The sequence below is a fragment of the Scardinius erythrophthalmus genome (genome assembly GCF_964197995.2).
Source record: "Scardinius erythrophthalmus genome assembly, chromosome: 25".
NCBI classification, from domain to species: Eukaryota; Metazoa; Chordata; class Actinopteri; order Cypriniformes; family Leuciscidae; genus Scardinius; species Scardinius erythrophthalmus.
The window spans coordinates 14,155,705-14,182,361 of NC_138245.1; the positions used below are offsets into that span (position 1 = coordinate 14,155,705).

Consider the following 26,657-nt stretch of genomic DNA (forward strand, 5'->3'; position numbering starts at 1 on the left):
TTGTTGGTTCTATATCGCCTCTCTCTGGAAGATATGTGAAATGTTTTTAAGTATTCATTGACTGCATTCCATGGCCGGATGGAGGCACTGTTTCACACTTTATTAATACCCTTCCCCAAAATTAGGCCAATCTGACTTTTCTTAAGAACAGTGCTCAAAAGTATAAGAGCAGTCTTGTAGACTCAGATGGATAATAAATAAAGCTTTACAAAATGCTTTGTACAAAACATGTCTCTTGACATGGGCAGGGCCAATATCTGCACACCAAATCACTATTTGCAGATTTGGGGTAATATTCAGGTTTCATTGACCTTTTACATTAATAACTCTTTAAAGAAAAAGAGTAACTCTAAGACTAACCCTAACCCTAATCCTATCCTATCCTGGATACAATTGAATTTAAAGTTAGTTTAAAAAACAACCCTGAAAAAACAAAGACTTGCCTAATCTGACTGTTTCTGGGCCAAAATTCATAGCATGTCACAATTTAGATATTTATGTCATACATATTTATTATTTATTTACATATTTATATAGCCTACTTTTAGAGTTGTGGACCTTGATTTATGTGGTCATTTGGAACTGTTGTAGTATGGAAAACAGCTGTGTTGATGATTCATCAACAAGTCTCCTTTTTTGTTTCACAGAAAATTAAAAAAACTGTAAGTAAACAATGACATATAGCCTAGTGTAAAATCCAATAAAATTCTAAACAAACCACTGCGGCTTGGGCCATGGCGCGCCCTCTACAGATTTAAATTCATATTGCACAGATGGATCAAAGCCTTTTTCCCGTCCAGATGTGTTTAATTCTGTTCTTCCGTTCTGCTCAGTTCATCAGTGAAAATAGTGACAAGAAGTCCGATTCATTTCCGCGAATCGGTTCTTTTGAACAGTTCATTTAAAAGAAACGCTCAAAACGGATTAAGCTAAATTTGCGTCGTGACTTGGCACGTCGTGACTTGTAGTGAAGGTTATTAAGCTCATAAAGTCATTTAGAATTTATAAATATAATTTGCATTTACACTAAATATAAAATTATCTATCTATTGGTTTAAAATTTGTTTTGCCAGTTGTAATAATAGGCCTATTTTTTATCGGTCAACATTTCTAAACATATTTATCAAAACATTTAATTATATATTTTAATAATGTAATACCATTTCTTTTTAAAAAAACATTTTGCTGAATCAGTCAAATCCATGATTTTTGTTGCGGTCACGGTTGTTTGGCGAATTTTCACATTCTAAATCAATTTATTTCAATTTCGCTTCAGGACAAAATATTTCCCCTCGCAGACTTTGCATTGGGTTCAAGTAGATATAGATATAGAAAGACTGTTCACTCCTATTACTTATGAATGGGAGAAAACACAACGCACTAAAAGAGCCAATCGCTGATTGGTAAAGTCACGCATTGCCTACAGCGTAGGTCCGCAGAAGTATGGACTCGTGCTTAAATCAGCCAGCACTGCATATGAGCGTTGGCTGGTCATTCCTGAAAAATAAGTTTTTATTAACGCGATTTGAGCATATGAAACAACACTTATTGGGCAGTTTATGTCAGATTTTGTTGCTGGTTTGAAATATGTTATTTAATTGTGAGTTCGGCAAGCAGTTTTGGAGATTTCAGAATTCCCCCATTCAGATCGATACGACTTGGTCTTGGATGCCCGAAATAGCTGACAGGAGTCGTTGCAAATATGGCCGCCGAGTGAACAGAATTTCCATGAAAGGGATTTTGGTTCAAGGTGAAAACAACAACTTGTTCTAACAACAAATTCGCCGCCTTGACCAATCCGATTCGTTAACGACTCGTTCATTTCGATCAGTGAACGAATCATTCAGACCGGTTTGGTGAGCCAATTTAACCAATTCACTGAAAAGCTTCGGACATCTCTACCCGAAGAGGGGGCGGGGCACAGCGAGGACCATCTCCAACGGTTTGTATGTTGTTTTTCATGAGTTGTCGGGTGTCTCTGTCAGTCATACGGCTAGCCCTACCCCGCAATCCGACTCCAATAGCGAAGCCCGTGTCTCCGACTCTCCGAGCAAGCAAACTCCCAGTCCGTTTTAATTCGGTCTCCAGCGTATCGACATTATTCAGCATGCCCGAGCGGAGGCCCTTCGTGCGGTTGCCCACTGACGTCTACCCCGTCAACTACGGGCTGCGCCTCAAGCCCGACCTCATCGACTTCACCTTCGAGGGCAAACTGGAGGCAGTCGTGGAGGTAATGTTGAACCCGATTCCATGCAGCCCCTCTGCCCCCCTCTGGTCTGGGCCCCAATGTCATGCCATTTTAATGTTAAGACTAGTTTTTCACTTTGCATTTTTATAAGTGCTGATAGTGTTGTTGCTGCTAATCTAACGAGCTACCTGCTAGTGAACCAGACAGCGGCTTTACACACCACGTCTTTCATATTTACAAGTTCCAGCATGTTCGAATTGTATTATTTGTTACTAAATACTTAAACCTGGTGTCCTCTGAGGTCTGGCTCTCACAATAAAGAGAATGAAGCAGTTAGTTTGTTTGCCCTGCAAGCTAAAGCGCTAACTGGCGCTACACTGCTAACCACGTTAGCCTGCAGAGCTGCTGTCAAAAAGCACGTACATACACACATAAATGTCGTAATTTAACCTCCTTCCAGGTTATAGTTTTCACGTACATGGCCGAGACGGTGAATCAGTCCTGTCTACAAGCTCCTGAGTCACTCTGAGCCTGTCTGACAGTTTACATGATACTTTATAGCTTAGAATAATCACAGTGTAGCGCCCGAGGAAATGCTCAGGTGCAGGATGGACTTTGTGGCTGGGGATAAAATAAGTCTAAAACACACATAAATCTTCAAAATCGTTTATTTACGTCTTTCATAAATAGTTGGTCTGGTCTGATCAATCTCTCTCTCTCTCTCTCTCTATATATATATATGTATACATACATACATATATATATATATAAATATATATATATATATACACACACACACACACACACACATACACATACATACATACATACATATATCAGTGGATCTTTGTACAATCGCAGCCATTACTGCTGGGTAAATTACTGTGGTTGATCCTGTAAACAAATAGAAAAGACGGTAGAGGTAAATGCGGGCCAGATGTGATGAAATTGAGGTCCGGCCTATATCATTGCACTTTGCGTAAGATTGTTTGTGGTGCCTTTTTATAACTCAACAGCTTCACACGTTCAGTCATGTTGCATCCCACTCTCATGCAGCTGTGTAGTGAAAGTCGCCTTACAGTTGATCTTGTCTAGTTGCCAAAACTCATTGGAGCATGAGATTAACTACATCCCCCACAATGCCAAACACATTATGACTGTCATTGTGGACAGATATGGCTCACGTTGATAAACACCATTAAAACAGTGTACTGCTAGTGGCGGCCTTTTGTCACATGGCCAGTGCGCTCATTGCATCCAAGTCACATCCAGCTTCAACAAGCCACATGTGCCCTCTAAAGCTTTACCCTGGCAGCTTCAAGCCTCTAAACACAATGCGTGTCTTTATGTAGGATCCAATTCTCTGTAAATGAAGTGTGATAATAGTTAGGTTGAGGAATAATTAAAACAGACTCTGGGATGTATTGTGTCTCTTTGTCTGTAAAAGCTAGCTTATGGACATGAGAGCCTGAAAGCTATTGATCGTCCCGGGAAAGTTTCACTTCAGCATTATGCAATAAATGCAGTTTTAAACAGCCTATTGCAACATAAGAGGCCATGCAAACTGTTGGTCTTTTTATTCATAATCTGATTATATATGCGCACGTCAGAATTTCATAGCAGCAGGAGATGGCCCTTGAGCCTCAGAAAAGCCGTGAGGATTCAGGCGGTTCTTTTTCCATGTGCTCTGTATTTGCTTGTTCTGCTGGAGATTTCCTACAACAAAACGAGAAGCGTGAAATTGAATGCACTATGACATGAGCAAAGATAAAAACGAAGCAGAGGATCCCAACTCAGTTACTCACCGCTGTTTCCTTTTGAATGTTTTTTTGAAAGAAGTCTCACCAAGGCAGCTTTTGTTTGATCGAAAAAAAAAAACAGTAATATTGTGAAATATTATTACAATTTTAAAATGTAGTTTATTACTGTAATGGAAAAGTGTCACGTGATCCTTCATAAGTCATTCTAATTATTATAATATGCTGATTTGGTGCACAAGAAGCATTTCTTATTATTATCATTGTTGAAAACAGTTTTGCTGCTTAATGTTTTTGTGGAAACTGATACATTCTTCAGGATTGATGAATAGAAAGTTCAAAAGAACAGCATTTATTTGAAATAGAAATATTTTGTCACATTATAAATGCCGCTTGATCAATTTAATGCATTCTCACTGATAAAAGTATTTGTAAAAAAAAAAAAAAAAAAATCTTACCACAAACTTCATCATTTTAAAATGTGAGGCTAATTTCTCTTTCTGCGTCAGAGAAAGACCCTGGCTTAGTATTTACTAAACCAGGAAGAATTTTCCTGCACTGATTGTCTGGATTGTATGTAAGTGACGTGAGATTGTTTAATTTTTTTTTTACTGTTATCTGATCCAGTATGAAACAAAGGAAGGTTCACAACGCTTGCAAAAGGCGATGAAGTGTTATTAGAAAAGAAACCACACACCAAGTACTGAAAACTGAGGATCATGAAACCACTGGACCCATATGAACATTAAAACCAAACTGTATGTCATTGTTCTTGACAGGTTACACAAGGGACAAACCAGATTGTGATGAACTGTGCAGATATAGACATAATTACTGCTTCTTTTGTGCCTGAAGGGGGGGAAGGTGAGTTCTACTCAACTGTAATCCACATTTAGTGATGTATTTGCTCGACTTTTGCCTGATTGCTTGTTCGACCTGCATTAAATGTTTTATAGTCTGTTTTATTTTTAGGATTAACTGTGCTCATTTTCTCCCCGTCCATTTAGAAATTAACGCTACAGGATTTAACTATCAGAACGAGGATGAGAAGGTTACCCTATGTTTCCCCAGCACTCTGCAAAATGGTAAAGAACTCATATTGTGGCCTGGAAGAAGCCTTCTGCTGTCATGTCAACAGTCTCTGTGTAATGAGTTGCTATAGTGGGTTTGACACATGAAAGCGGCTTCAAAGATGAATGGTCTTTCTTGCTCTGTCCTTCTGTTTTATGTGCCTTTTGTTTTGGTTTTTAATCATAGACTTCTTGTTTTTCAGGGTCAGGATCATTGAAAATAGACTTTGTTGGAGAGCTAAATGACAAAATGAAAGGCTTCTATAGGAGTAAATACACGGCTCCTTCGGGAGAAGTCCGCTTTGCTGCCGTCACACAGTTTGAGGTAAACTCATATCAGGATGCGCGGTTCATTCATCTGTTTGCTCGCTCACGTTCTCTGCCACTGTTTGCTTTATCATTTGTCATGTCCCTCTCTCACTCTCTCTGCTCAGTCATTCACTTTCCTCGAAGATCTTGACTGTGTCTCTCGATAAAGACAAATTCACAAAGTCATTCAGCATTCGCTTTTGTTCCAAGAGAAAAAACAAGCAATTTATTATATGGGAGCCTATAATGGAAGTAAAACTGAATAGTGGAGAACTTTTTTTCAGACCCCTTGTTACATAATGTATGTTTGGCCCATGATTTATGTCTGGTGTATTGTACCATTTTAATGTAGTTACTGGTTTTATTATGATGCTTGCATTATAAATCCATTAAAATAGTCATTATTTAAGTACTCATACTTATTCATACTTGATAGATTTTAATGTGAGAGGGATATTTAACTGAAAGTTTAGCCTCTTAGCTTGAGCTTTGGTTGAAGTTAACTTAATCAGGGCTCAATGATAAGGATGTCCCGCTGGCTCTGGGCCAGTGTGAGAGAGTTGATGGAAAAGTAATTTGCCCTTTTGGTTGAGTGATGCGTTGCCACTGAAATATTTACATGCATTGATCTTGTGCATCCATTTTTATGCCTTGCCAAGATTAAGCATTTGGCTTTCGTTGATGTTTTCTAAACTGTTGTTTTACATTTTGCTGATTTGTCTGCAAGACAGTGTTATCTAGCTGACTAAGATAGAAGAGGTTTTGTCAAAATTGCACAAAAAAAGGCTTGTTATAGTCTTGTTAAACAAACCAATCAGTAATGTTCTGCATCGAATGCCATCGTTTTCCAGCAAAACTGTTTTATTTAGGGTTTTACATTACATGTGTAATATTTCAAGCTTATTGCAATTGAAGAAATTGAAAAAATAAAAAATACATTGCTAAAAAAAAAAAAAGTAGCATACTTTTATCACTTGGCAATTGAAAATATTGGCAGGGCAAGTCAAAATCAAAACTGCTGGATCGGAAGATCAGAATAGGGTGCTTTTGTGCATCTTCAGTCTTTGATGTCATGCAAATATCCCTGCTCGTGTTTGTATCACTGCAACCCATTCTAACCCTGAATCCTCTCTTCCTGTCTCGCTGTCTTCATCTCACTCAACGTCTCTCACCCGCTTCAGGCCACGGACGCACGTCGAGCATTCCCTTGCTGGGACGAACCAGCTATCAAAGCCACTTTTGACATCACCCTCATCGTCCCAAAGGAAAGAGTAGCCTTGTCGAATATGGTATGTGTCATTTTTCTTTTTTTAATCCTTCCCTCTGGAAACAAACGTCCCTAAATGGCTTTATTCACATTACTGTCAGACTTGTGTATTATCTAACCCAGGCCCAGAGGCATTGTGCCTACCCTTGCAAGTCATGACACTTGGCACACATTAAGCTTACTGCGGTAGTTGGTGTTACCAGTGTTGCACAATGTTTGGCCGTACACCGATTAGATTACTTGGCCACCAATGTCGTTTTACTTTTTTATAGAAAATTAAAAAAACATGTAGTTGATTTGGACATGGATGCTACATTTATAAACTGAAAGCGTCTGCTCTGCTTCTGCTGAGTTTATGAGGATAGTTCGACATGTGGTTCTGGGAGACTAGTTCCCATACTGAACACGCATATTTCAATCGTGTTTCACTTTCTGTGCAGAATGTTGTTGACCGAAAGCCATATCCAGAGGATCACAGTCTGGTGGAGGTGAAGTTTGCCACTACACCCATCATGTCCACCTACCTGGTAGCGTTTGTCATCGGCGAGTATGACTTTGTGGAGAGTACGTCGTCGGACGGTGTGACAGTCCGTGTGTACACCCCTGTCGGAAAAGCAGAGCAAGGGAAATTTGCACTGGAGGTATGAGAGCTGCTTCCTCAGTCTGTAAATTTTTCTTTTTCTTCTTTTTTTGCTATACAAATTCAAAAAGGTTTAGCTTTCTGTAGTCTGAATCCCCCAAATGAAATTAGATTTTTACAAACCTAGTAATATTTTTTTAAATCTAAATTTTTAATGTTTATTTTTTCCAAACATCTGATTAAAATAAAGAAAAAAATACTCTACTCTTTGAACGTTTGGAGTCAGTATGTTTTTTTTTTTTTGTTTTTTTTTTTTAAAAGAGGGAGAGAGAAATTATTACTTTTATTCAGACAGGACACAAAAATGATTGTAAAGAGTTTTACAAATAATTTCTGTTTCAAGCAAATGCTGTTGTTTCTTCTTATGATTATTTTATTTAATAATATTAACATTATTATTACTATCTATATGGTATACAGTGTCTTTTTTATCTACAACTGATAATAAAATTGTATAGTATTTGGTCTAAATAAAAAATAAATAGTTTTAAATGATGCAAGTGAATTTAAATATCTTAACATTATAATGCACAGTTTGACTAATTGATGTTCATTTATTTCATATATTATTTAATGCTATCTGTGGTTGTAATAATACTTAGGTTGAGAAAGTATTAACCTTTTTTTCTTTTTTTTTCCAGGTTGCTACAAAGACCCTTCCATTCTACAAAGATTATTTCAATGTTCCTTATCCGTTGCCTAAAATTGATCTTATTGCTATTGCTGATTTTGCTGCTGGTTTGTATCATTTACATTATAAATGAAACATCTGTCGCAATAGACTTTGTCTGTTACGTTTAACTTGTTTTAACTTTTGGATTTCTCTTGTCCTGTAGGTGCCATGGAAAACTGGGGCCTTGTTACTTACAGGTGATTTTAAGTTTTAAAAGAAATGAATAGCAAACCTGAGACTTCATAAATCATCATGAAAACAGAACCTTGTGCCTTTTAAAAGCAGCTATTTAAGAGAGCTTCATTAATATTTCATATTTCTTGGTACTAGCATGTTAATCCCCAGCAAACCTCAACAATATGAGATGCATTGTGTTGTGTTTCGTTCTTATGCATTTTTTATTCGAAAATTTTGTGATTGTCCCCTTGCAGGGAGACAGCTCTGCTGATTGACCCAAAGAACTCGTGTGCGTCATCCCGGCAGTGGGTCGCCCTGGTAGTTGGCCATGAACTTGCACATCAGTGGTTTGGGAACCTGGTTACCATGGTGAGTGTGTTCAAATGTTCAATGTGGTAGGTTCATGCTACATATGTTTTTTGTAGGTCACAGTGGTATTTGAATATAACTGTGTTATCCAGGTTGCTGAGAATATGTCTCTTACTGCAGGAATGGTGGACTCATTTGTGGCTTAATGAAGGCTTTGCATCTTGGATCGAGTACCTTTGTGTAGATCACTGTTTCCCTGAGTACGACATCTGGACCCAGTTTGTATCTGCGGACTACACCAGGGCTCTGGACCTGGATGCGTTAGATAACAGCCACCCTATTGAGGTCTGCATGAGATGAGTGTGTCTCCCCCATAACCCCAAGCTCTCCCATTGTGTGTCTCTGGTGTTTGTTGCTTTTAAGTGTTTGTGTGGACAGCAGGAAGTTTTGATTTGCACTTTGTTTGTCAGTCTGTCTGTCTACTCAGCCATATCCCTTACAGCATTTAAATTCCAGACCCAGATTTAGCCTAATGAAATATTGATCTCCGAGTCATGTTTCAGTGGTTGGGTGTGTGTGTTTCTTTTGAATCGTAGGTTGATGTCGGACACCCTTCAGAAGTGGATGAAATATTCGATGCCATATCGTACAGCAAAGGGGCATCTGTCATTCGCATGCTGCATAACTACATTGGCGATGAGGTGAGAGTCACGCTTTTGGCCAGCTTCAGAGAGACACTCAGTGTAAATCTGTCAGACAGGTGGTCGATGTGACTCCCCAAGAGGATTTATGGAAAGACATGTTGCTTATCTCTCTATTGTGCTAGAGTCTAAGATCTTTAAGCATTTGTAATCTGTCTGATGACTTTTGGTAGTTGTTGCAACCATAGTTCCAGCCATCATTAACACTGACTGAATCTGCCATTGTGTTCACACTTGGCACACCGGGTTTGATTAAAATGTGTGAATGCTGTTAGTGCGGTTGATTTGAATAGATGGTTTGACTGAAATATGAGCGCAAATCTGAACAAAGACATCTAAACAAAACGAAAACAGGACGTGATGTCAGAAGATGCGACCCTAAAAAGAACAGAATGCTCAAGGATACCTGGTTCTTCTCGTCATTGGAAATATGTTTCCTGTTACAGTTTGATAAAAGCGTCGGAACCACCTTCTCCTTGCAGCAGATCTTCATTTGTATATGTAACAGAGGAATTCCTTCCACTGTTTTGACTCATTTACATATTTTATAAGCTCTTTGTGACTTCTCAGCTGGTAAAAATAGCATCATAGGTACGCACTAACAAACAAGCGCTTTAGCCCGGCACATAGCATTGTTTTGGTTGTCCCGTAAGTTCCGTAGCAAAATATACACCATAGAAGGTGTTTATGTTTTGTATCTTTAGGTTCAGTGTTAAAAATGACCAGGACTAAATTAATCATTTTAATTTTTATTCCGGACCTAAAGAACTAAGAGAGCCAAATTACAAGTTTGAACACCCTTAGATTCATTCACTTTTTTGCAGTTATCTTTAGAGCTTTGGTTTTGAATGATATTTAATTGAATGATTTTTTTTTTTTCTAGGATTTTAGAAAGGGAATGAATGCTTACCTTTTGAAGTTTCAGCACAAAAATGCATCTACTGGTAAGTTAACTTGCCATAATATTTGTGAAAATTAAGCTTTAACTTTTATCTTGATGACTGAACAGCCTAATGACCAGTGTTAGGAATGTTACTTTAAAAAAGTAATTAGTTATAGATAGTCACTACTTGTTCCAAAAAGTAACTGAGTTAGTAACTGAATTACTCTATAATAAAAGTAACTCATTACCAGGGAAAGTAACTATTTGCGTTACTGTTAAAAAAAAAAGTTGCTATAGCTATGTCAAAGAATTTGGAAACACTTTGCAGTTTGAATGTCCTGTATAAACAAAATTACTGAGTATGTTTTTATGTTTTCACTGTTCGATCGCGTCCGTGCCTCACACACACGCACACACACACACACACACACACACACATACACACGCGCACGCACACAAATGTAAACACTTTGCGACTTTTCGATCGCGCCCGCGCCTCTCTCCCTCTCCCTCTCCCTCTCTCTCTCTCTCTCTCTCTCTCCCTCATAAACAAACACACACACACACACACACACAACACATTCCAGCATTCCAATCTTTACATCGCAGCCTGCTCCAAAGCCATGTTCAGAGCTAAGGCGGGGATACAGATAAAGAACTCGCGTATCTAACAGTAGTTCCGCATTACATTAATTAATTTGCACGCGAGTTTTATTTATTTTTATACCGTGTATTCTCCGTGTAAATGTAGGCTATGTACCGAACTGTGACGCCCGTACCGTTTCGGTTCAGTATGAATGTACCGTTCCACCCCAAGTTCTTGCCTTTGTTTGACCTCAATGAATTTGAAGTAGTATATCTCCACCTTGAAAATGCCAACTTTTCATCGGATTGCTCCTGACTCGCCATCTCTGCTGCTTCCTCTTTTTAGCTTGTGTGTGTGTGTGTGTGTGTGACGCGCCACATATGCTGGCATGTGTGTAAAAACACTGGCTCTGATTGGCTACCATGAAACACATAATCATAATCGCTTACCTCGTTATTAACCCGACTCCTCACTAGCTGTGCGAGCCAGGGGTGCGTTCGGATTACACAGTTTATCAGAGAATGTCTAATAGAGTTTATTCAATCAATGCATAGTAACGCACCGCATTTAGCGTCCAGTAATGTTAACGGCGTTGTAACGACAGGAAAAGTAATTAGTTAGATTACCCCGTTACTGAAAAAATAACGTTGTTACCTAACACCGTTCTTTTAAACTGCGTTATTCCAAACACTGCTAATGACCTTGTTAAACCTAAATCCTTTGTAGCAGATTTTAGGCCTGTTAAGATTATTACATATCACATATCCTGTTAACAATTATTTAAAATCCAAATTTAGTTCTAGAATTTTTAGAAAAAATGGGTCTTAAATATCTTATCTATTTTAAATTTTAATTATTCAAGCTGGGTTTTAACCCTGAAAACTGCCAAAGAAGCTGGGATTGTGGTTAAAAACAAAAAACAAAATCACAATTGTTTGATCTAATGCATATAACCAAGTCCCAACTTTACATTTTTTGTCTTTGGATATTCCATTACACTCAGATGCACATCACAATAGGGAAGAAAAGATCTGTCACTACTTCTGTTTCATAGCTACTTTACATATGAATAAATGACTTCTTAAAGGCGCTCTAGCAGTTAATAAACAGAACTGTGTGTGTCTTGCGGTTTGTCTATGTCGAGTCACACAAGTGGTGGTACGACCCGTACTAGTCTAAAATAGTCTGAATATAAACACTTATTATAGGTGTACCGTATAGTGATTCAGGATAAGACAAAAACACGGTTTGGAAAATGGATTCATGATGTGTACTCGCAAATTATATAAATTTAGTATTAAGTTACGGACTGCAGCTCTGTGTGTTTATAGGCTTAAACAGTATTTGGCATGAACTCAATTAAGTCGTAAATCACAGTTATTTGTGTGACAATTACTCATTAGCCACTCATTAGTTCATAATCATGGCAGTTCTAGCAGTTTTATCTTGAACTGTAGAAAGCTTGCAGTGTGTTATTGAGGGAGTTTCACTGCATAAAATTTGGATGATATTTCTAACATTTAGTTTGACTTTTGTCTGTACCTTATGATATTGTAAATGATACTTTATACATTTTAATACAGTATTACAAATGACATTTTTATAATATAAAATTAGCCATTAATTTTCACTTGTGCTCTGTGTATTGTAAATAGGAATAGATATCCATAAGGAAGTGATTAAGCATTGCCTCTAAGCCAGTGATCCGATCCAAACAACAGAAATTACAGCTGTAGTAATAACATGGTGTTACGTTGTAATTCTGACAAAGCATAGTATTTGGCGGGAGAGTTGTGGGCGTGTGAACTGGCACCAGTGTTGTTATTATGCTTTGTTAATTGTTGTGTAGTCAGAAATAAAAGGTGTGACGTTCTCTCTTTCTCTTTTTCTATACCAGAGGACTTATGGGAGTGTTTAGAGAAAGCAAGCGGGAAGCCTATTGCCGCAGTGATGAATTCCTGGACCAAACAAATGGGCTTCCCTATTATAGTAGTGGATCAAGAGCAGGTAACATTTACAGACCCATTCTCATCATTTTTGTTTTGTCATCATCCAGCTCAGAGGGATTGTTTTTCTTTCAAATTTCTCTGGATGTTCTTTCCCCTAAAGTTTTCAAATACAATTTAAATAACCCTCGGGGTATTGAGAAGTCTTGCTGAGATGGACTATGAGCTTCTCAGCGAGCATCTGGTAATAACAACTGTTGTCTTGGCAATACAAGATGTAATCAGAGCTGAAATAATTGCTTTTGATTTTTCTTTTTTTCTTTTTCTTTTTTCCTTTCCAGCATGGCAGTGACCGTGTGCTGAAAATGTCTCAGAAGAAGTTCTGTGCTAGTGGACCACGTAATGGTACGTGCCAAAAAAAGAGAGCAGTTAAACTAGGCACTGAACCCGCTGACTGTTTAACAATTTATTTATCTGTCTTTTTCTGACTCTGTTATACCCTAATTTCCGTGTGCTAGAAGAGGACTGCCCCAATTGGATGGTTCCCATAAGTATCTGCACCAGTGAGGACCCGAGCTGCACTAAGATAAAGGTTCTGTTGGACCAGCCTGAAACCACAGTTAACGTCACCAACGTTGCAACTGACCAGTGGGTCAAGGTCAGATTGCTGTGTTTTATGTATTTTTTTGAAAAGGCTATTTATACTTCAAATTGGGATGACTCAAAGATTGACAACCCATCTCATGAACATGTATAAAAAGTAGGGCTGTAACGATACGCGATATGAAATCGAAATCGCGACACTCGGATCCACGATCCTGTTTCGCGGTGTGAGAAGGCAAAATCGCGACACACCCCTTCCAACTCTCAGAGTAACGGCCGTTTCACACATACTCCGTAAGCGGTGCATATTTTTTCCGTAGCCTACCCAGGTCACACACTGCACGCGGTTGCCGTCCGTCGACCCGTTCCAGTTGCCGTGCGTATACAGCAGTGCAGCGATCGTTTCCGCAACGAGTATTTCTTTTGTGCTGCACGCGCTGAATTAAAGTGACAGCGCATGGTTCGTGGTCAAAATGAAAACAGATTGACAATAAATGCGATTAATTAAATAAAATGTAGTAATCTCACCATAAATGTATTTAATTAAATACTACCTTTTTCACTTTAAGACTGGGGAAAAGCAAGAAAAAAACACAATTTACCTCAATTTGTAAGGTTTGATTGGTGTTTGCAGCACAGGCAGTAAGCCTCAGTTACCTCAGTGTGAAACAGTAGCCATTTAATTTAGCCTACTTTGTAAATGTAAGAGAACTTGATTGAATGAGAATTTTCAACATGCTCGAATCATCACCACAATGGAGTTTAGTTCTGTTTGTTTTTCAACAGTATTTTGTTACAAAGAAAACAGAAGTGTTATAGCTTTGGCTATTTATTTATTTTATATATGGCTATTTATATTGTTAATAATTTGCATAGTTAATCTTGTTCTTTGGTGTTCAGTTTGTATATGTTTTACAAATGTTATTTAATAAAAAATATTGTTTTAATAAAAATCATTCTTTTTTTTCTCCCCCCCCCCAAAAAAAAATCGTGATACGAACCGAATCGTGGGTCAAAAATCGTGATACGAACCGAATCGTGGGTTTGGTGTATCGTTACAGCCCTAATAAAAAGAAGTCATATTATGGAAAAAACTAAAACAGTTGCTTAATTTTGGGGGTCAGAGAGGTTGAAAACGGTCATATAAAACTAAATTCAAGGTTCCTATGCAGTTTGGATAAGTATGGAATTAGATTTAAGTCATTTCCAGGTAGGGGTGGGCCATTATACCGGTAGACACGATTAACTGGTAGATATTTGTCAACTGGAATAGGATTTTGGACTATCATCTCTGTCACGGTTATGCTCATGTAATGTTGCTGTGCTCGCTTTTCGCTTGCATGCGTTTTTTAGCATTATGGTTTAAAAACAGAGGATTTTAAACCATTGAATTGCAATTAACAACTGAACTGAGTGCTTTTTGCCGCCTAATTGGGAACCACCTGAACGGTTAAATACACATACCTATGTGTCAGAGTATTGCAATTTAACATAGTAATTTATGTCTTAAGTGAACGTAATCAGTTGAGAAAGAAAACACATGAGTATATTGGATCCATGCAGTCTGTCTTAAAGTGACAGCATCCAAATTTACCTGCTGTCATTATTAATATTAAATAATAATAAAAAAGAGATAGAATCTCTCACTTCTCTTGGCTGAATCACTTTTGGAACTTTAATAAGAATGTATATTTAATTTACACAGTAAAGACAATGCATTGTTTTATTATGCATTTGATTACTTCATACATTTTATGTAGTATTTCTAGTGCTTGACATTTTTCAGGTATTTCTATTTAATTTGTGTCTTTGTTCTATTGTAGTTTTTTTTCTTTGCTCTTTATCAGTTTACAAGCTAAGCTTGATAGTTGTTTTAGGCTAGTATTGGTTTTTTAAATGAGATTGAAATTGAACAAAACTGAAAGTATTATGACATTTCAAAGGTATCAAACATTTTGATATCATAGCCTAACCTTATTCAAAGCAAAAATAACTATCATAATTTCAATCCATATATATATGGATATATATATATATATATATATAATATTCAGTAATGAATATGCAGTGTGTTTTTCACATTTGATTGATTACTGTAGTTTTTGTTGTAGCATCAAAATTGGAATAAAGAATTGATATTTCACTGGTGTCTAAACATTTGTACCACTGACCCAATCCTCAGCACTGAGCCCTGCTGGAGCTGCTCTAAATATGTGCTGTACTGTTAAATGAAAGATAAAATATGATAGAGCAATAGAATGAAGAGTGAAAGTAACAGAAGCTCATACAATGCATTTTAGCAGGCTTAATGAAACATGAAAATAACTGAAGGAGATATTTATTTGATGAACAAATTAAGCCAACTAATAATATGATTTAGATTCTTTTGGTTTCTCTACCAATACATTTAAAAATGACAAATGCAGTGAAAATACAGGTATCGGTTATACGTTATTGGTATCGGACTCATATCGTCCCTAATGCATCCCTAATATCGTTACTGTGAAATAAAATGACTCGTATCATGATTTTGGTCATATAGCCCACCCCTATTACCAGGTCTGGAAAAGTATGTAATCAGAAAACAGTCTGGAAACACAAATATTTTTCCACACACTATTTACCCTATTTAGGTTTCTAAAATATAAAAGTAAGAATTTCTAAATATAAATTTATCATATAAGCAGTGTGAATTCATGGCAAAATTTAGTGATCATTTAGTGATTCTTTACCATAAGCGAGTCTCTTTTGAACTTCACTAAAGAATGTTTATGTGCCACTCAAACCAGAAACAGATAAAGGAGCAAACAATCATTTAATTCAGACTGTACTTTTTGCTGTTTGGTGGTTATGCAACATCAAACCACAATTACATCATCAAACCGATGTGTCAGAGGTGATATATGCAGGTTATAAAGCGTTTTAGGTTCTTCTCATCATTCAAGCGTATGCTATCACTTCGACAAAACCAATGATGGAAAAAAACGTATACTTATAAAAATATTTACAGATGATTGTACTATATACCAAATAATGCTGCATGAATCATTTGTTTAATATGGTCTGAAAAAAATGTGTAGGAACCCTGTAAACGACAGCATGTATGCAATCTATATGTCCAAACTGTGTGTGTTTTCTTCCATGTGCAGATTAATCCAGGTACCGTAGGATTCTACAGGATCCAGTACAGCTCAGCAATGCTGGAGAGTCTTCTGCCTGGTATCCGAGACCTCACACTGCTGCCTGTGGACCGCCTGGGTCTGCAAAACGACCTCTTCTCTCTGGTGAGACGCCACACATGAGCCTAAATCATTGGTTTGCAAGAGTAGAGGCTCAGGTCTCCACCTTGAGTCAGTTCTCAAGTATTTATGATGAAGACTTGAGTGAAGAGTCAAGTTACACAGTCTTATGGAAGTCAGGTTCTTTCAAGCCTCCAGGTCTGACTAACTAATACATTATAAATTATGAATCAAATCGTGTGAGTTTGTAACTTAAACTCCAAAAAAAGACTTACAAGACTGCTGAGAAATGTTAAGTTGAATTTTTTCTAGAACTATAAAAATTTATAGGAAGTGGTTATCAGATACTGTACCGTGCAAGTATTTTTAATTTCCATTGGCCCGTTTCGGTTGATTTGTATAATAATGATCTATTTATACAGGACCAAAAATCCAATTAAATGTATCACATTAAATTTGTAAAAATATAACTAATTAGTGTATTATGTGCTTGTCTTAGTGCTTCATTGATTTAGTATTGGTGTTTCACTGAGCTCTTTTATAGGCTACAGTTCTTTTTTTCAGCGTCGCTATCATTGTGTTGAGTGTTACTGAAAGGTTTCTTGAGAAAAGCAATTTCAACAATATCATTATTCATTTCTGTCTCTCCTCTCCGTCTGTTACCACCTTCTGTTTTTTAATAGTGTTGTGCTGTCTCTCTCTCTGTCATGCCCTCAGGCTCGAGCAGGTATGATCAGTACTGTGGAGGTGTTGAAGGTGATGGAAGCATTTGTGAATGAGCCAAACTACACGGTGTGGAGTGACCTGAGCTGTAATCTGGGTGTTCTGTCCTCTCTGCTCTCACACACTGACTTCCACGAGGACATCCAGGAGTTCATCCGAGATCTCTTCACCCCTATCGGCATGAAGCTGGGATGGGACAGCAGAGCCGGAGAAGGTGAGAGCCAGAACTCAAAATTCATACAGGGATAGTTCACCCAAAAATCCAAACAGTCATAATTTACTCACTGTCATTCCAACCCTTTTTGATTTACTTTCTTCTGTGGAACATATAAAGATGATCATTTGAAGCTTTTGAGCCCATTAACTTTGATTGAATGAAAAAAAAAAAAACTTTGTTTTGGCCACCTGCCAATTTGCTAAATGCTGTATGGGAGTTGATATATAAATGTGGGTGAGCAATGAGCATATGTTAATGTTCTCATAGTTAGGATGTAACAACCATGGCAGTATCACAAACCTTTTTTTTTTTTTTTACTTTTAATAAAAGGTCAGGGTTAGGATTGTCACAATACCATATTTCCTGTAGTCAATAACAGTATCAGTAAAATTGCATTTTTCATATTCAATACCAATTTTTATACTAATGCAAAAAACAAATATGTTATTGATTAGACTCATTTATTAAGTTAAGTTCATGTAAATATCTTTAGAAATGCATATATTAATATCAGTTAAATTACATTTATATATAAATGTTTAAAATGTCATGTAGCCTTCAAGTATTTCTTTTTTGTTTTAAATGTATAAATATTAGTGCTGTCAATTGATACAAAGATTATACTATTTTCTGTAATTAATCGTATCTAACATTAAAATTTCTAATATATTTTTATATTTGTAATGCTTATTTTCACATTAGCTAGATTTACATGGATACCTTTTGTTTCAATCGAAATGAATTCGAATTTAGTGTTTTAATGAACGCTTAATAAAGTGTTAATGTTTGCCAAGCTTCATGCGCACACTGCACGAATATACAGAGTTTCTCGCGGTTTGCGCAACAAGTGTGGTTATCTGTGGATGATAGTCTGAAACAAGAACTGTTGGGATGTTGTCCTGTTCCACATCACAGACGATGAGTGGAAGGGAATTTTAAAATGACACGACAGTCATTTATGACACTTTATTTAACAACAACAGCTCATTACACACGTCAATACGCTATTTCTACGTCATTGCTTTCCAGTTTCGGTTTTCAATCTGATCAAGTGTTTACATGTCCTATCAAACGGATTAGAAAAGGTTTAAACCACCCCTTACAATCCGAATGAAATTTAAATTGGATTGGATTTAGGGTCCAAATTAATGTAGAATCACCAAAAAGATTAGATATTTTAAATATTAGTTTAATGGCTTGTTTTTACTAAGTATTATAAAGGTCAGTATCACCAATAACAATACTGCTGCTACTGTCTCTATTAAATGGATTTTTTCCTCAATTTCTTGGGACGAGTTTATTTTGCACATTTATTTTTCACAATAAGTAAGAAAATTACTAGTTAAAACATTTAGTAATATATTTATGTGTGAATTGATCCTCTCGATACAACTTCTGTATCACAAGTATTTGCACTTGCGCAATGGTTAGATGTTCGTCTAGAATCGGGACTGTTTCTCACACAAACATTTGTTTGCGTAGTACATTAATCCCTTTTTACCGTGAAATATCTTATTTTATTCTAGCTCAATGCTTTTTGGTTGATTAGTTGTCATTCATTTGTCATGAGACATTCAAATGAAGTGCTCTTTCGTTTGTTGCCCCTCTCCCCTGTCTCTTGTTCAGGGCATTTGGACGCCCTGCTGCGAGGTCTAGTGCTGGGGAAGCTGGGTAAAGCGGGGCATAAGGCCACTCTGGAGGAGGCCCGGCGGAGATTCAAAGAACATGTGGAGGGTAAACAGATTCTGTCTGCAGACCTCAGGAGTCCAGTGAGTCCTCTAGCATAACACAGACACATTTGCATCATGGTGCACTTAGCATGTATTGTCGTGGAGAAAGATGCCAAAGCTTAGACTCTATTGGTGGAGACAAAAAAGCTGAGATACTTGGGTACCTTCCAACTCTTTTTAATGAGCTCATCCACAGTTTTTATCAAATCTTCTAGCTACTCCCTAATAGTGGCATGGTCTGTTTTGAAACATTTCTCAAGTGTTGAAGGCCAAAGAAGAGATTACTATATTATGCTGGTGCAAGTTTAGCTAAGGTGAGACCTACAGTGTCATTGTGCAGTCAGTAGGGGCTTTTGCACTGATAAGTTCTAGGAACTAGCCACAGGGTGGTTCCCCGAGAACGAATGGTTCCCCTAGAAACATTTTCCTGTTTACGTTCGCACAGCCAGTAGGAACTCTGAAGTGATGTAAGCCAGGCTTGTTGTTGTGACTTTTATTTTGACGACGCGGTGGACCTTTATTTTGATGAGCCTGAGCTCATAGTGCTCGCATTCTCCGTGTTCGATTAGTTTATGATCTGTCCAACACGTTTTTAGATAGAACTGTTATACAAAGAAAGTAGACCGTAAATGAAAAGGTATTAGCGTATGCCGTGTGGTTGATGTCCAATGTTGCTAGATGAGCAGAAATATACAGTAGTCAACATTTGAAGTGGATCAAAACCTTTCATTGAAGTTATACATGAATTTTGAACAATACCCGTTCTTGTCTTGGGACAACTTTGATGAAATTTTTGGATCCACTTCAAATGTTGACTACTGTATAATGTTTCTCTTGGTCCCCTCAAAGATGCGTTGGATTTTCTCCTCAGCGTAAAGGTTAAGAGGTCCATCTATCACTGTTTTCCATGTTCATAGAGTTAGTATGTGGAGTAAATAAATAGGACATAATCTGTGTGTTTACACAGCTTTTTAAAAAATGGCAGGTGCTGGTCTTTCGCGTGCGTTCGGTCAATCAGTGTACACTTACGTCACTGGTAGTACCTATAGTGCTGGTTTAGATCCTATTCTGATGTAGGAGCTAAATTAGTTCCTCCAAAAGGAGTTCCTAGAACTAAAATCGTTCCTGGGGTGCGAACAGGCCAAAAACCGGGTACTTTCGCCAATAGTTCTAGTAACTATGAAAAGTTTCCTCTGGTGCGAAAGCCCCTTTTGTAACCCCTAGCTTGAAGGCCAAAAGAAGAGCTTACTATCGTTATGAAGGTGCAAATTTATGGCAAGTTCAGCTAAAGGGAGATGTGTACAATGTAAATCACTGAAGCCTGAAATGACAGAATGTCGTTAATTTATTCTGCAAATAAATATGAAATGTCAAAAATGTATTTTTTAATTTATTTTTTAAATGGTGGTCCTGTATTGTTTTTATTAGTTCTGTATCAACTAGGGATGTGATGATGACAAAATGTTTCCACCGGTTGAAAGGCGCGTGACAACCACCTCGCTTTTAAATCGCTTATGAATGCCTATGCAGCCGTGCGCTTTTTACCTTCGCTTTCGAATTAGCAGCGATTCTGGGAGGAAATTGCTTGAATGGTGGGTTCATTTTCATTCTTAAAGGTCCCGTTCTTCGTGATACCATGTTTCAAACTTTAGTTAGTGTGTAATGTTGTTGTTAGAGTATAAATAATATCTGTAAAATTATAAAGCTCAAAGTTCAATGCCAAGCGAGATATTTTATTTAACAGAAATTGACTACATCGAACGGCCCGTTTGGACTACATCCCTCTACTTCCTTCTTTAATGACGTCATTAAAACCGTTTTTTGACTAACCTCCGCCCACAGGAATGCTCCCTCAACTCTACCGAAATTCGTTTATGTACTTGCGCACTTCTTATAACTTACTGTTTACTCAGCTCTTACGGTGATTTTCTGAAGTAAAACTGACGCTTCATCTTTTGTGTGATGTACAATAAACTTTATTAAACTCATCAGTATGTTTAATCATCATTCAGACAGCAGACTTGTAGGCTATTAATAAATAATGGATACATACAAGCAGATGACAAATACGTTATAATAACCGTAATTAAACTACTAAACTATACCTGTTTCATCTCTATACAGCACTCTGACTCTGTAGGCATTATTGTCCGACTCGAAATGAACACTGTTACTGAGAGTTTCTGATATTATCATCATTCCGTGAGATGAAATTGTCCTGAGAGACTGAGCGCGAGCTCATGAAGCTCCGCCCCCTGTGTCGTCCAGCAGCAGCTTATTTGCATTTAAAGGGCACACACTAAAACAGCGTGTTTTTCTGAGCCCCAAAAATGACAATTTAAACATGCTGTAAAAAATGATCTGTTGGGTATTTTGAGCTGAAACTTCACATACACACTCTGGGGACATCAGAGACTTATTTTACATCTTGTGAAAAGGGGCATAATACGGGACCTTTAATGAAAAACACAACAACAAAACAGTTCAATGACCAACTCGCTTATATTACACGCAAAACTTTCATTGACAAAACGAATAAGCACAGCAGCCTCATTTTAAATGTAAAGGGTTACCTCTGAATGCTGCCGCCTTCATCAGGCAAAGTTTACAGATTGCCTCAATGTTTGTAGGTTCCCTATTAGCATTGGGTTTAACTCCAAAATATTGCCAAATTGGCGCTTTTACATTTAGTTTTGAAACCAAATCTTCCGCCATCGTCTTGTCAGTCAGCTTGCCTCACTCTCGTCACATGATAAATTAAATCTGACTCATGCTGCTGATCTGTGCTGTGACTCTCGTCTCGTTCTCGTTCTCATTGTAGTGTCTGTTCTTTGACTGAACTAAATGATTTTTATTACGGCAAGTGATGTAATCGGTGTGTGGCTGAACGCCATGTAACACCGGTAATACTGACCATCGCAGCAAGCCTAGTTTCAACATGTCCCTGTAAACAAAGGTGTTTTTTTTTCTTCTTCAAATTTTTAGGTGTACCTGACAGTTCTGAAGCACGGAGACAGCACAACGCTTGACACCATGCTCAAGGTGACAATTTACACGCGTCTAAACATTGGTTACAGCGTTAAAGGTGCAAACAAAAAAAATGGCATCTTTCATTTTCTGTGTTCAGCTTCATAAGCAGGCAGATATGCAGGAGGAGAAGAACCGCATCGAGAGAGTGCTGGGAGCCATTCCCGCTCCTGACCTCATCCAGAGAGTGCTTAACTTTGCCCTGTCGGTACGTGAATACGCACACACTTACTGTAGAAAATAGGTCAGAGTGTGGAAAATTTTAAAGCACCAGAAATCGCTTTGCAAGAGCTTCTATAATATCATGATTATAGCTATTTTGTTATTTTATTTTAGCTGTTAAAAATAAGAACAAATAAGCAAATAATACAAACAAGAGGAAGAATATAAAAGAACAGATATACAGATTAAGTAAACTTTCAGGTACAGTAGGCTTATTTAGCATAAAAGAAATACTACATAAATTGAATAATCAAATGTTAAAGTAAACAATGCATAGACTTCTCTGTATGAATTAAATATAAACTGGTTATTACTAAAGATACAAAAGTTATAGTCAAGAGCAGTTAGTGATTTTCTCTTTTTTGTTGTTTGATTGACATTAATGACACAGGTTTACAAAGCTGCTGTCACTTTAAAGGGATACTCCACTTTAAAATGAAAATTCTGTCATCATATACTCATCCTCATGTTGTTTCAAACCTGTATGAATTTCTTTCTTCTGCTGAACAGATAGGAAGATATTTAGAAGAATGTCAGTAACCAGACAGTTTCTGGTACCATTGACTTCCATAGTATATTTTTTTCCTACTATGGAAGTCAATGGTACCAGAAACTGTCTGGTTACTGACATTCTTCTAAATATCTTCCTTTCTGTTCAGCAGAAGAAAGAAATTCATACAGGTTTGAAACAACATGTGGGTGAGTATATGATGACAGAATTTTCATTTTAAAGTGGAGTATCCCTTTAAGAATTAATATACTGATACACATCCAGTTTTTGCCCAACTGTTTGTTAATTTAAGACATAACTGACTGTGTTTGAGTATTTCACAAGATGTGCATTTTGACATAATTGTATGTTTATGTATCTTTAATATTGTTGTATTAATGTTTAAAGATTTAAACCATTTTCCACAGGAGATCAATAAATCACCATTTTCATCTCTCTCTCATCTTTGAATTAACATTCTCACAAGAAATCCAATCTGACATGCTCATTCTCTGAGCTCTAATCTGAATCTGGAGGAATTAAAAATCTCCAGTGACAGTGTGAACAGTGACACTGATTCTGGCTGTGGTATTTTTAGGAGGAGGTTCGTCCCCAGGACACTGTGTCTGTAATCGGGGGCGTAGCTGGAAGCAGCAAACAGGGGCGCAAAGCTGCATGGAAATTTGTTAAGGACAACTGGGAAGAACTTCATAACCGTTACCAGGGCGGCTTCCTCATATCAAGACTCATCAAGGTGAAACAAGTGCAGCACGCAAGTAGAGACGAAAGTACAGATAAAAAAAAGCAACACAGTAAAGTAAATTAAGATGAGAAATACTGTACCAAATCTAATTTGGTTATGTATAATCACTATGTATATATATATATATATATATATATATATGCAGTGTTGATGCGTTGTTTTTGATTCTTCACTGCAGCTGACAGTGGATGGGTTTGCAATAGATAAAATGGCTGCTGAAGTTAAGGTGAGCATCATGTGCTTTCTCATGTCACTTGCAAAGCCTTTTTTGCATTTTACAGACAATGTTGTCCAAAGTGAATGGAAAATTCTGTAATATACGATTTTCTAGCTATATTCTGGTCGGAAATTTTATTTCATTTGACTGGATTTTGCTTTTGGGAAGGCTTACTATGTAAGCAAATTGTTCAGTTGAATTGATTTTTATCAGTGAAGCCGGTTCACTAATCTGAAGGATTTATTACTAAATCAGATTGAATATGAATGAGTTATAAGCCCTTATACAGTTATCAAAAAATGTATAAACTCTGTACAGGAACACTTATCTTATTTATATCTTATTTAAATACATTATATTAACAGATAAGATATAAAAATGTATATACAATAACACAATAAAACTGTGTGAGTATCACTTAATGTACGAATGCCACCCAATTATATAACAAAATATGAAACAAAATGGTACTATTTATATAAAAAAAAAAAAACATTTTCATTTTCTGAATCGCACCAAACCTGTCAATGAAATGTCCTGGTCATATTTTGGCCTAAAAATAAAAGATTTTATAGAGAGCTGTTTTGAGTTTCACTTAAAAATGAATGAATGAATGAATGTCACCCCATTATAAAAGTTGGATTTATTTTCAAGAAATGTATGACAAGCTAACATATCAAACAAAACCCGTCACAGAAAGAAGTTTGTTTGGTTTCACATGATGCAATAGATTTCAATAGAAACAATAGGTATCCTGTTAAAGATGAAGATAACTTAACCATTGCAGATTGCTGTTCTTCACAGAAATGCTGGTTGTTTTTCTGTTTTCAGAGTTTCTTTGAAAGTCATCACGCACCAGCGGCCGAGCGCACGGTACAGCAGTGCTGCGAGAACATTCTCCTGAACGCCGCCTGGCTCAAGAGAGACGCAGATGACATCCACCACTATCTCCTGCAGCGGAAAGCGCCCCCTGTCTGACCTCCGAACTTTGACCCCTCCCTGACCTGCTCACTCACTCCAAAATGAGCATCATCTGGCTATCTTCAGCGAAAAACAGAAATGATTTCAAAACTGCAACTTCATCTTAAGAATTACCCAAGAGTCAATAAAGAGAAGTGAAACTAGGAAACAAGACCGTTATTCACGCTTGAGTGTGGCGTAGTTCCCCATTCTGCCAGTGGGAGGCGCAAGTGCACTCGAGCAGAGCTGTGACTGAAACGCAAGAGATTCTCCATGTTATTTTATGAGCTGGTAATGCATGTCAACACACCGTTCCTTCAGTATGGCACCCCTCTTAATGCAGTGGTATTATAACGCAATCATCTCTCTTTCCTTGCATTTACCGGTAAAAAAAAAAAAAAAAAACGAAAAAAGTCAAGCATGATGTTGATATGCTCATTTTTAAGTTTGTTTGTTTGTGTTTTCTTTTGTTCTGTACAAATGACGATCTCCTCCTTCAGTTTTATTAGTAATGGCTATATACGCATTTTACCCAGAATCCTCTGCGGCGTGACTGGGCAGAATGGAGGTTAAAGGTTGGGATGCACTGGTAACTGAACGGACTCTATGGTAACGGCTCTGAATCCCATCGTTAGAAACGGTTAGGACTGAAGACGCATAAGCATGGTACTGTGTGTATATTGTAAACTGCGAGCATTAGTTCTGAGACCTTCAATTAATCTGAAATGTGATTATATATACATACGTCTTTGCCCTTGTCTCCTGTACGTCACTGTCATCTGTTCTTCAGCACTTCCAGTGGTTTATACCTCCAGAAACTGCGAGAGAAATCGACACAATGGAAGAAAAATATCACAAAAAGTCAGAAATGTCATTAGCATCTGCCATGATAATGCAAAGCTGTTAGAGAAACATTTTATAAGATCTATTTAATGATTATTTTACTGTTGTTGAAATCAAAAAAAGCCCCCCCAAAAAAATCATGATTTAACCTGGTTTCTAACTTGGACAACCTTATTGTTCGATGGCATGGTACCCTTGTTGAACCCTGAACAGAATTTATTATCTGATGTGGCGCCCAATGTGGTTCATGATCATCAAAATCTGTCTCTAAATCTTTCCCTGAAATGTGCTTTTGTTTAAAAATACAATTGATGTTCATTAAAGAAGATGAGAAAAATTATGGGCACAACTGTATTGGAATGCTATATTGGATTTGTACATGTGAGGTATGACTCTTCATGCTCTTATGTGTTTGTGCATTTTGTAAACGATACACAAATGAACATGTATTCCTTAAATGTATATGCCATAGACATTCACACAGTTCAAATGAGTGTTTCAAAAACATATCACTTATGAATATAAATGTAAATAATGAGTTTAAATCATGTGCAGCAGGTTCAATGGGAGGAAAGACGAGGACTTTGATTTTATCAGGATTACAAATGCTAAGTTTTGGTCAATGAAGCACAGATTTTATGTTGGGCGCTTGTGTTCACTGTGCAACATGCAGACTGCGGTTTGCATATCTGAATGAATTTGGATAGTCTGATTTCAAACATCAATGATAGTGTCACAGAGTCACAAGATTTTCATTACATTATTGCCGAAGACAACAAAAACTATAGGCAATAAAGAAAATCACATCTGATGCAATAGAGGAGACTTTTGCAGTGGACTGCTTGCATTTATAAAAGTATTAAAAATTACAAGTGATTCATCTGTCCCAGCTTTAAAATTAGCTGGTAGCTATTAAAAGCAGTCATGAAAAAACTGGAAATAAGATTTGTTTATAAATGTCATGGGAAATAAAATCGTGTAAAATCATACATTTCTATAGTGAATATATGTTTTTTTAGATATGCTCAGAGATTAGATATTTTGCCGGCTGTAAAATGTTCTTTGAAAATGCATCTATATAAAATTATTCATAAAAAAAAAAAAAAAAAACTTCAAG

The 26,657-nt window shown here is 37.1% G+C and overlaps 1 protein-coding gene across 3 annotated transcripts; it reads left to right on the top strand.

Annotated features, from left to right (window-relative positions):
* Positions 1–1,906: 1,906 nt before the first annotated feature.
* On the top strand, positions 1,907–26,626 carry npepps (aminopeptidase puromycin sensitive). Of its 3 annotated transcripts, none has more exons than XM_081358531.1 (23): positions 1,907–2,230; positions 4,725–4,809; positions 4,953–5,030; positions 5,219–5,340; positions 6,506–6,613; positions 7,032–7,232; positions 7,873–7,969; positions 8,068–8,101; positions 8,336–8,450; positions 8,571–8,735; positions 8,987–9,091; positions 9,975–10,035; positions 12,458–12,567; positions 12,848–12,911; positions 13,025–13,164; positions 16,259–16,393; positions 17,066–17,285; positions 18,915–19,057; positions 22,004–22,060; positions 22,146–22,253; positions 23,356–23,511; positions 23,699–23,746; positions 24,569–26,626. In XM_081358531.1, exons 1-23 carry the CDS (start codon positions 1,949–1,951, stop codon positions 24,713–24,715), a joined length of 2,781 nt encoding a protein of 926 aa, XP_081214657.1. In that variant the 5' UTR covers positions 1,907–1,948; the 3' UTR covers positions 24,716–26,626. The 3 variants fall into 3 exon arrangements, with proteins under 3 accessions (XP_081214657.1, XP_081214658.1, XP_081214659.1); XM_081358532.1 differs by having other exon boundaries at positions 13,028–13,164; XM_081358533.1 differs by lacking the exon at positions 23,699–23,746.
* Positions 26,627–26,657: the final 31 nt, after the last annotated feature.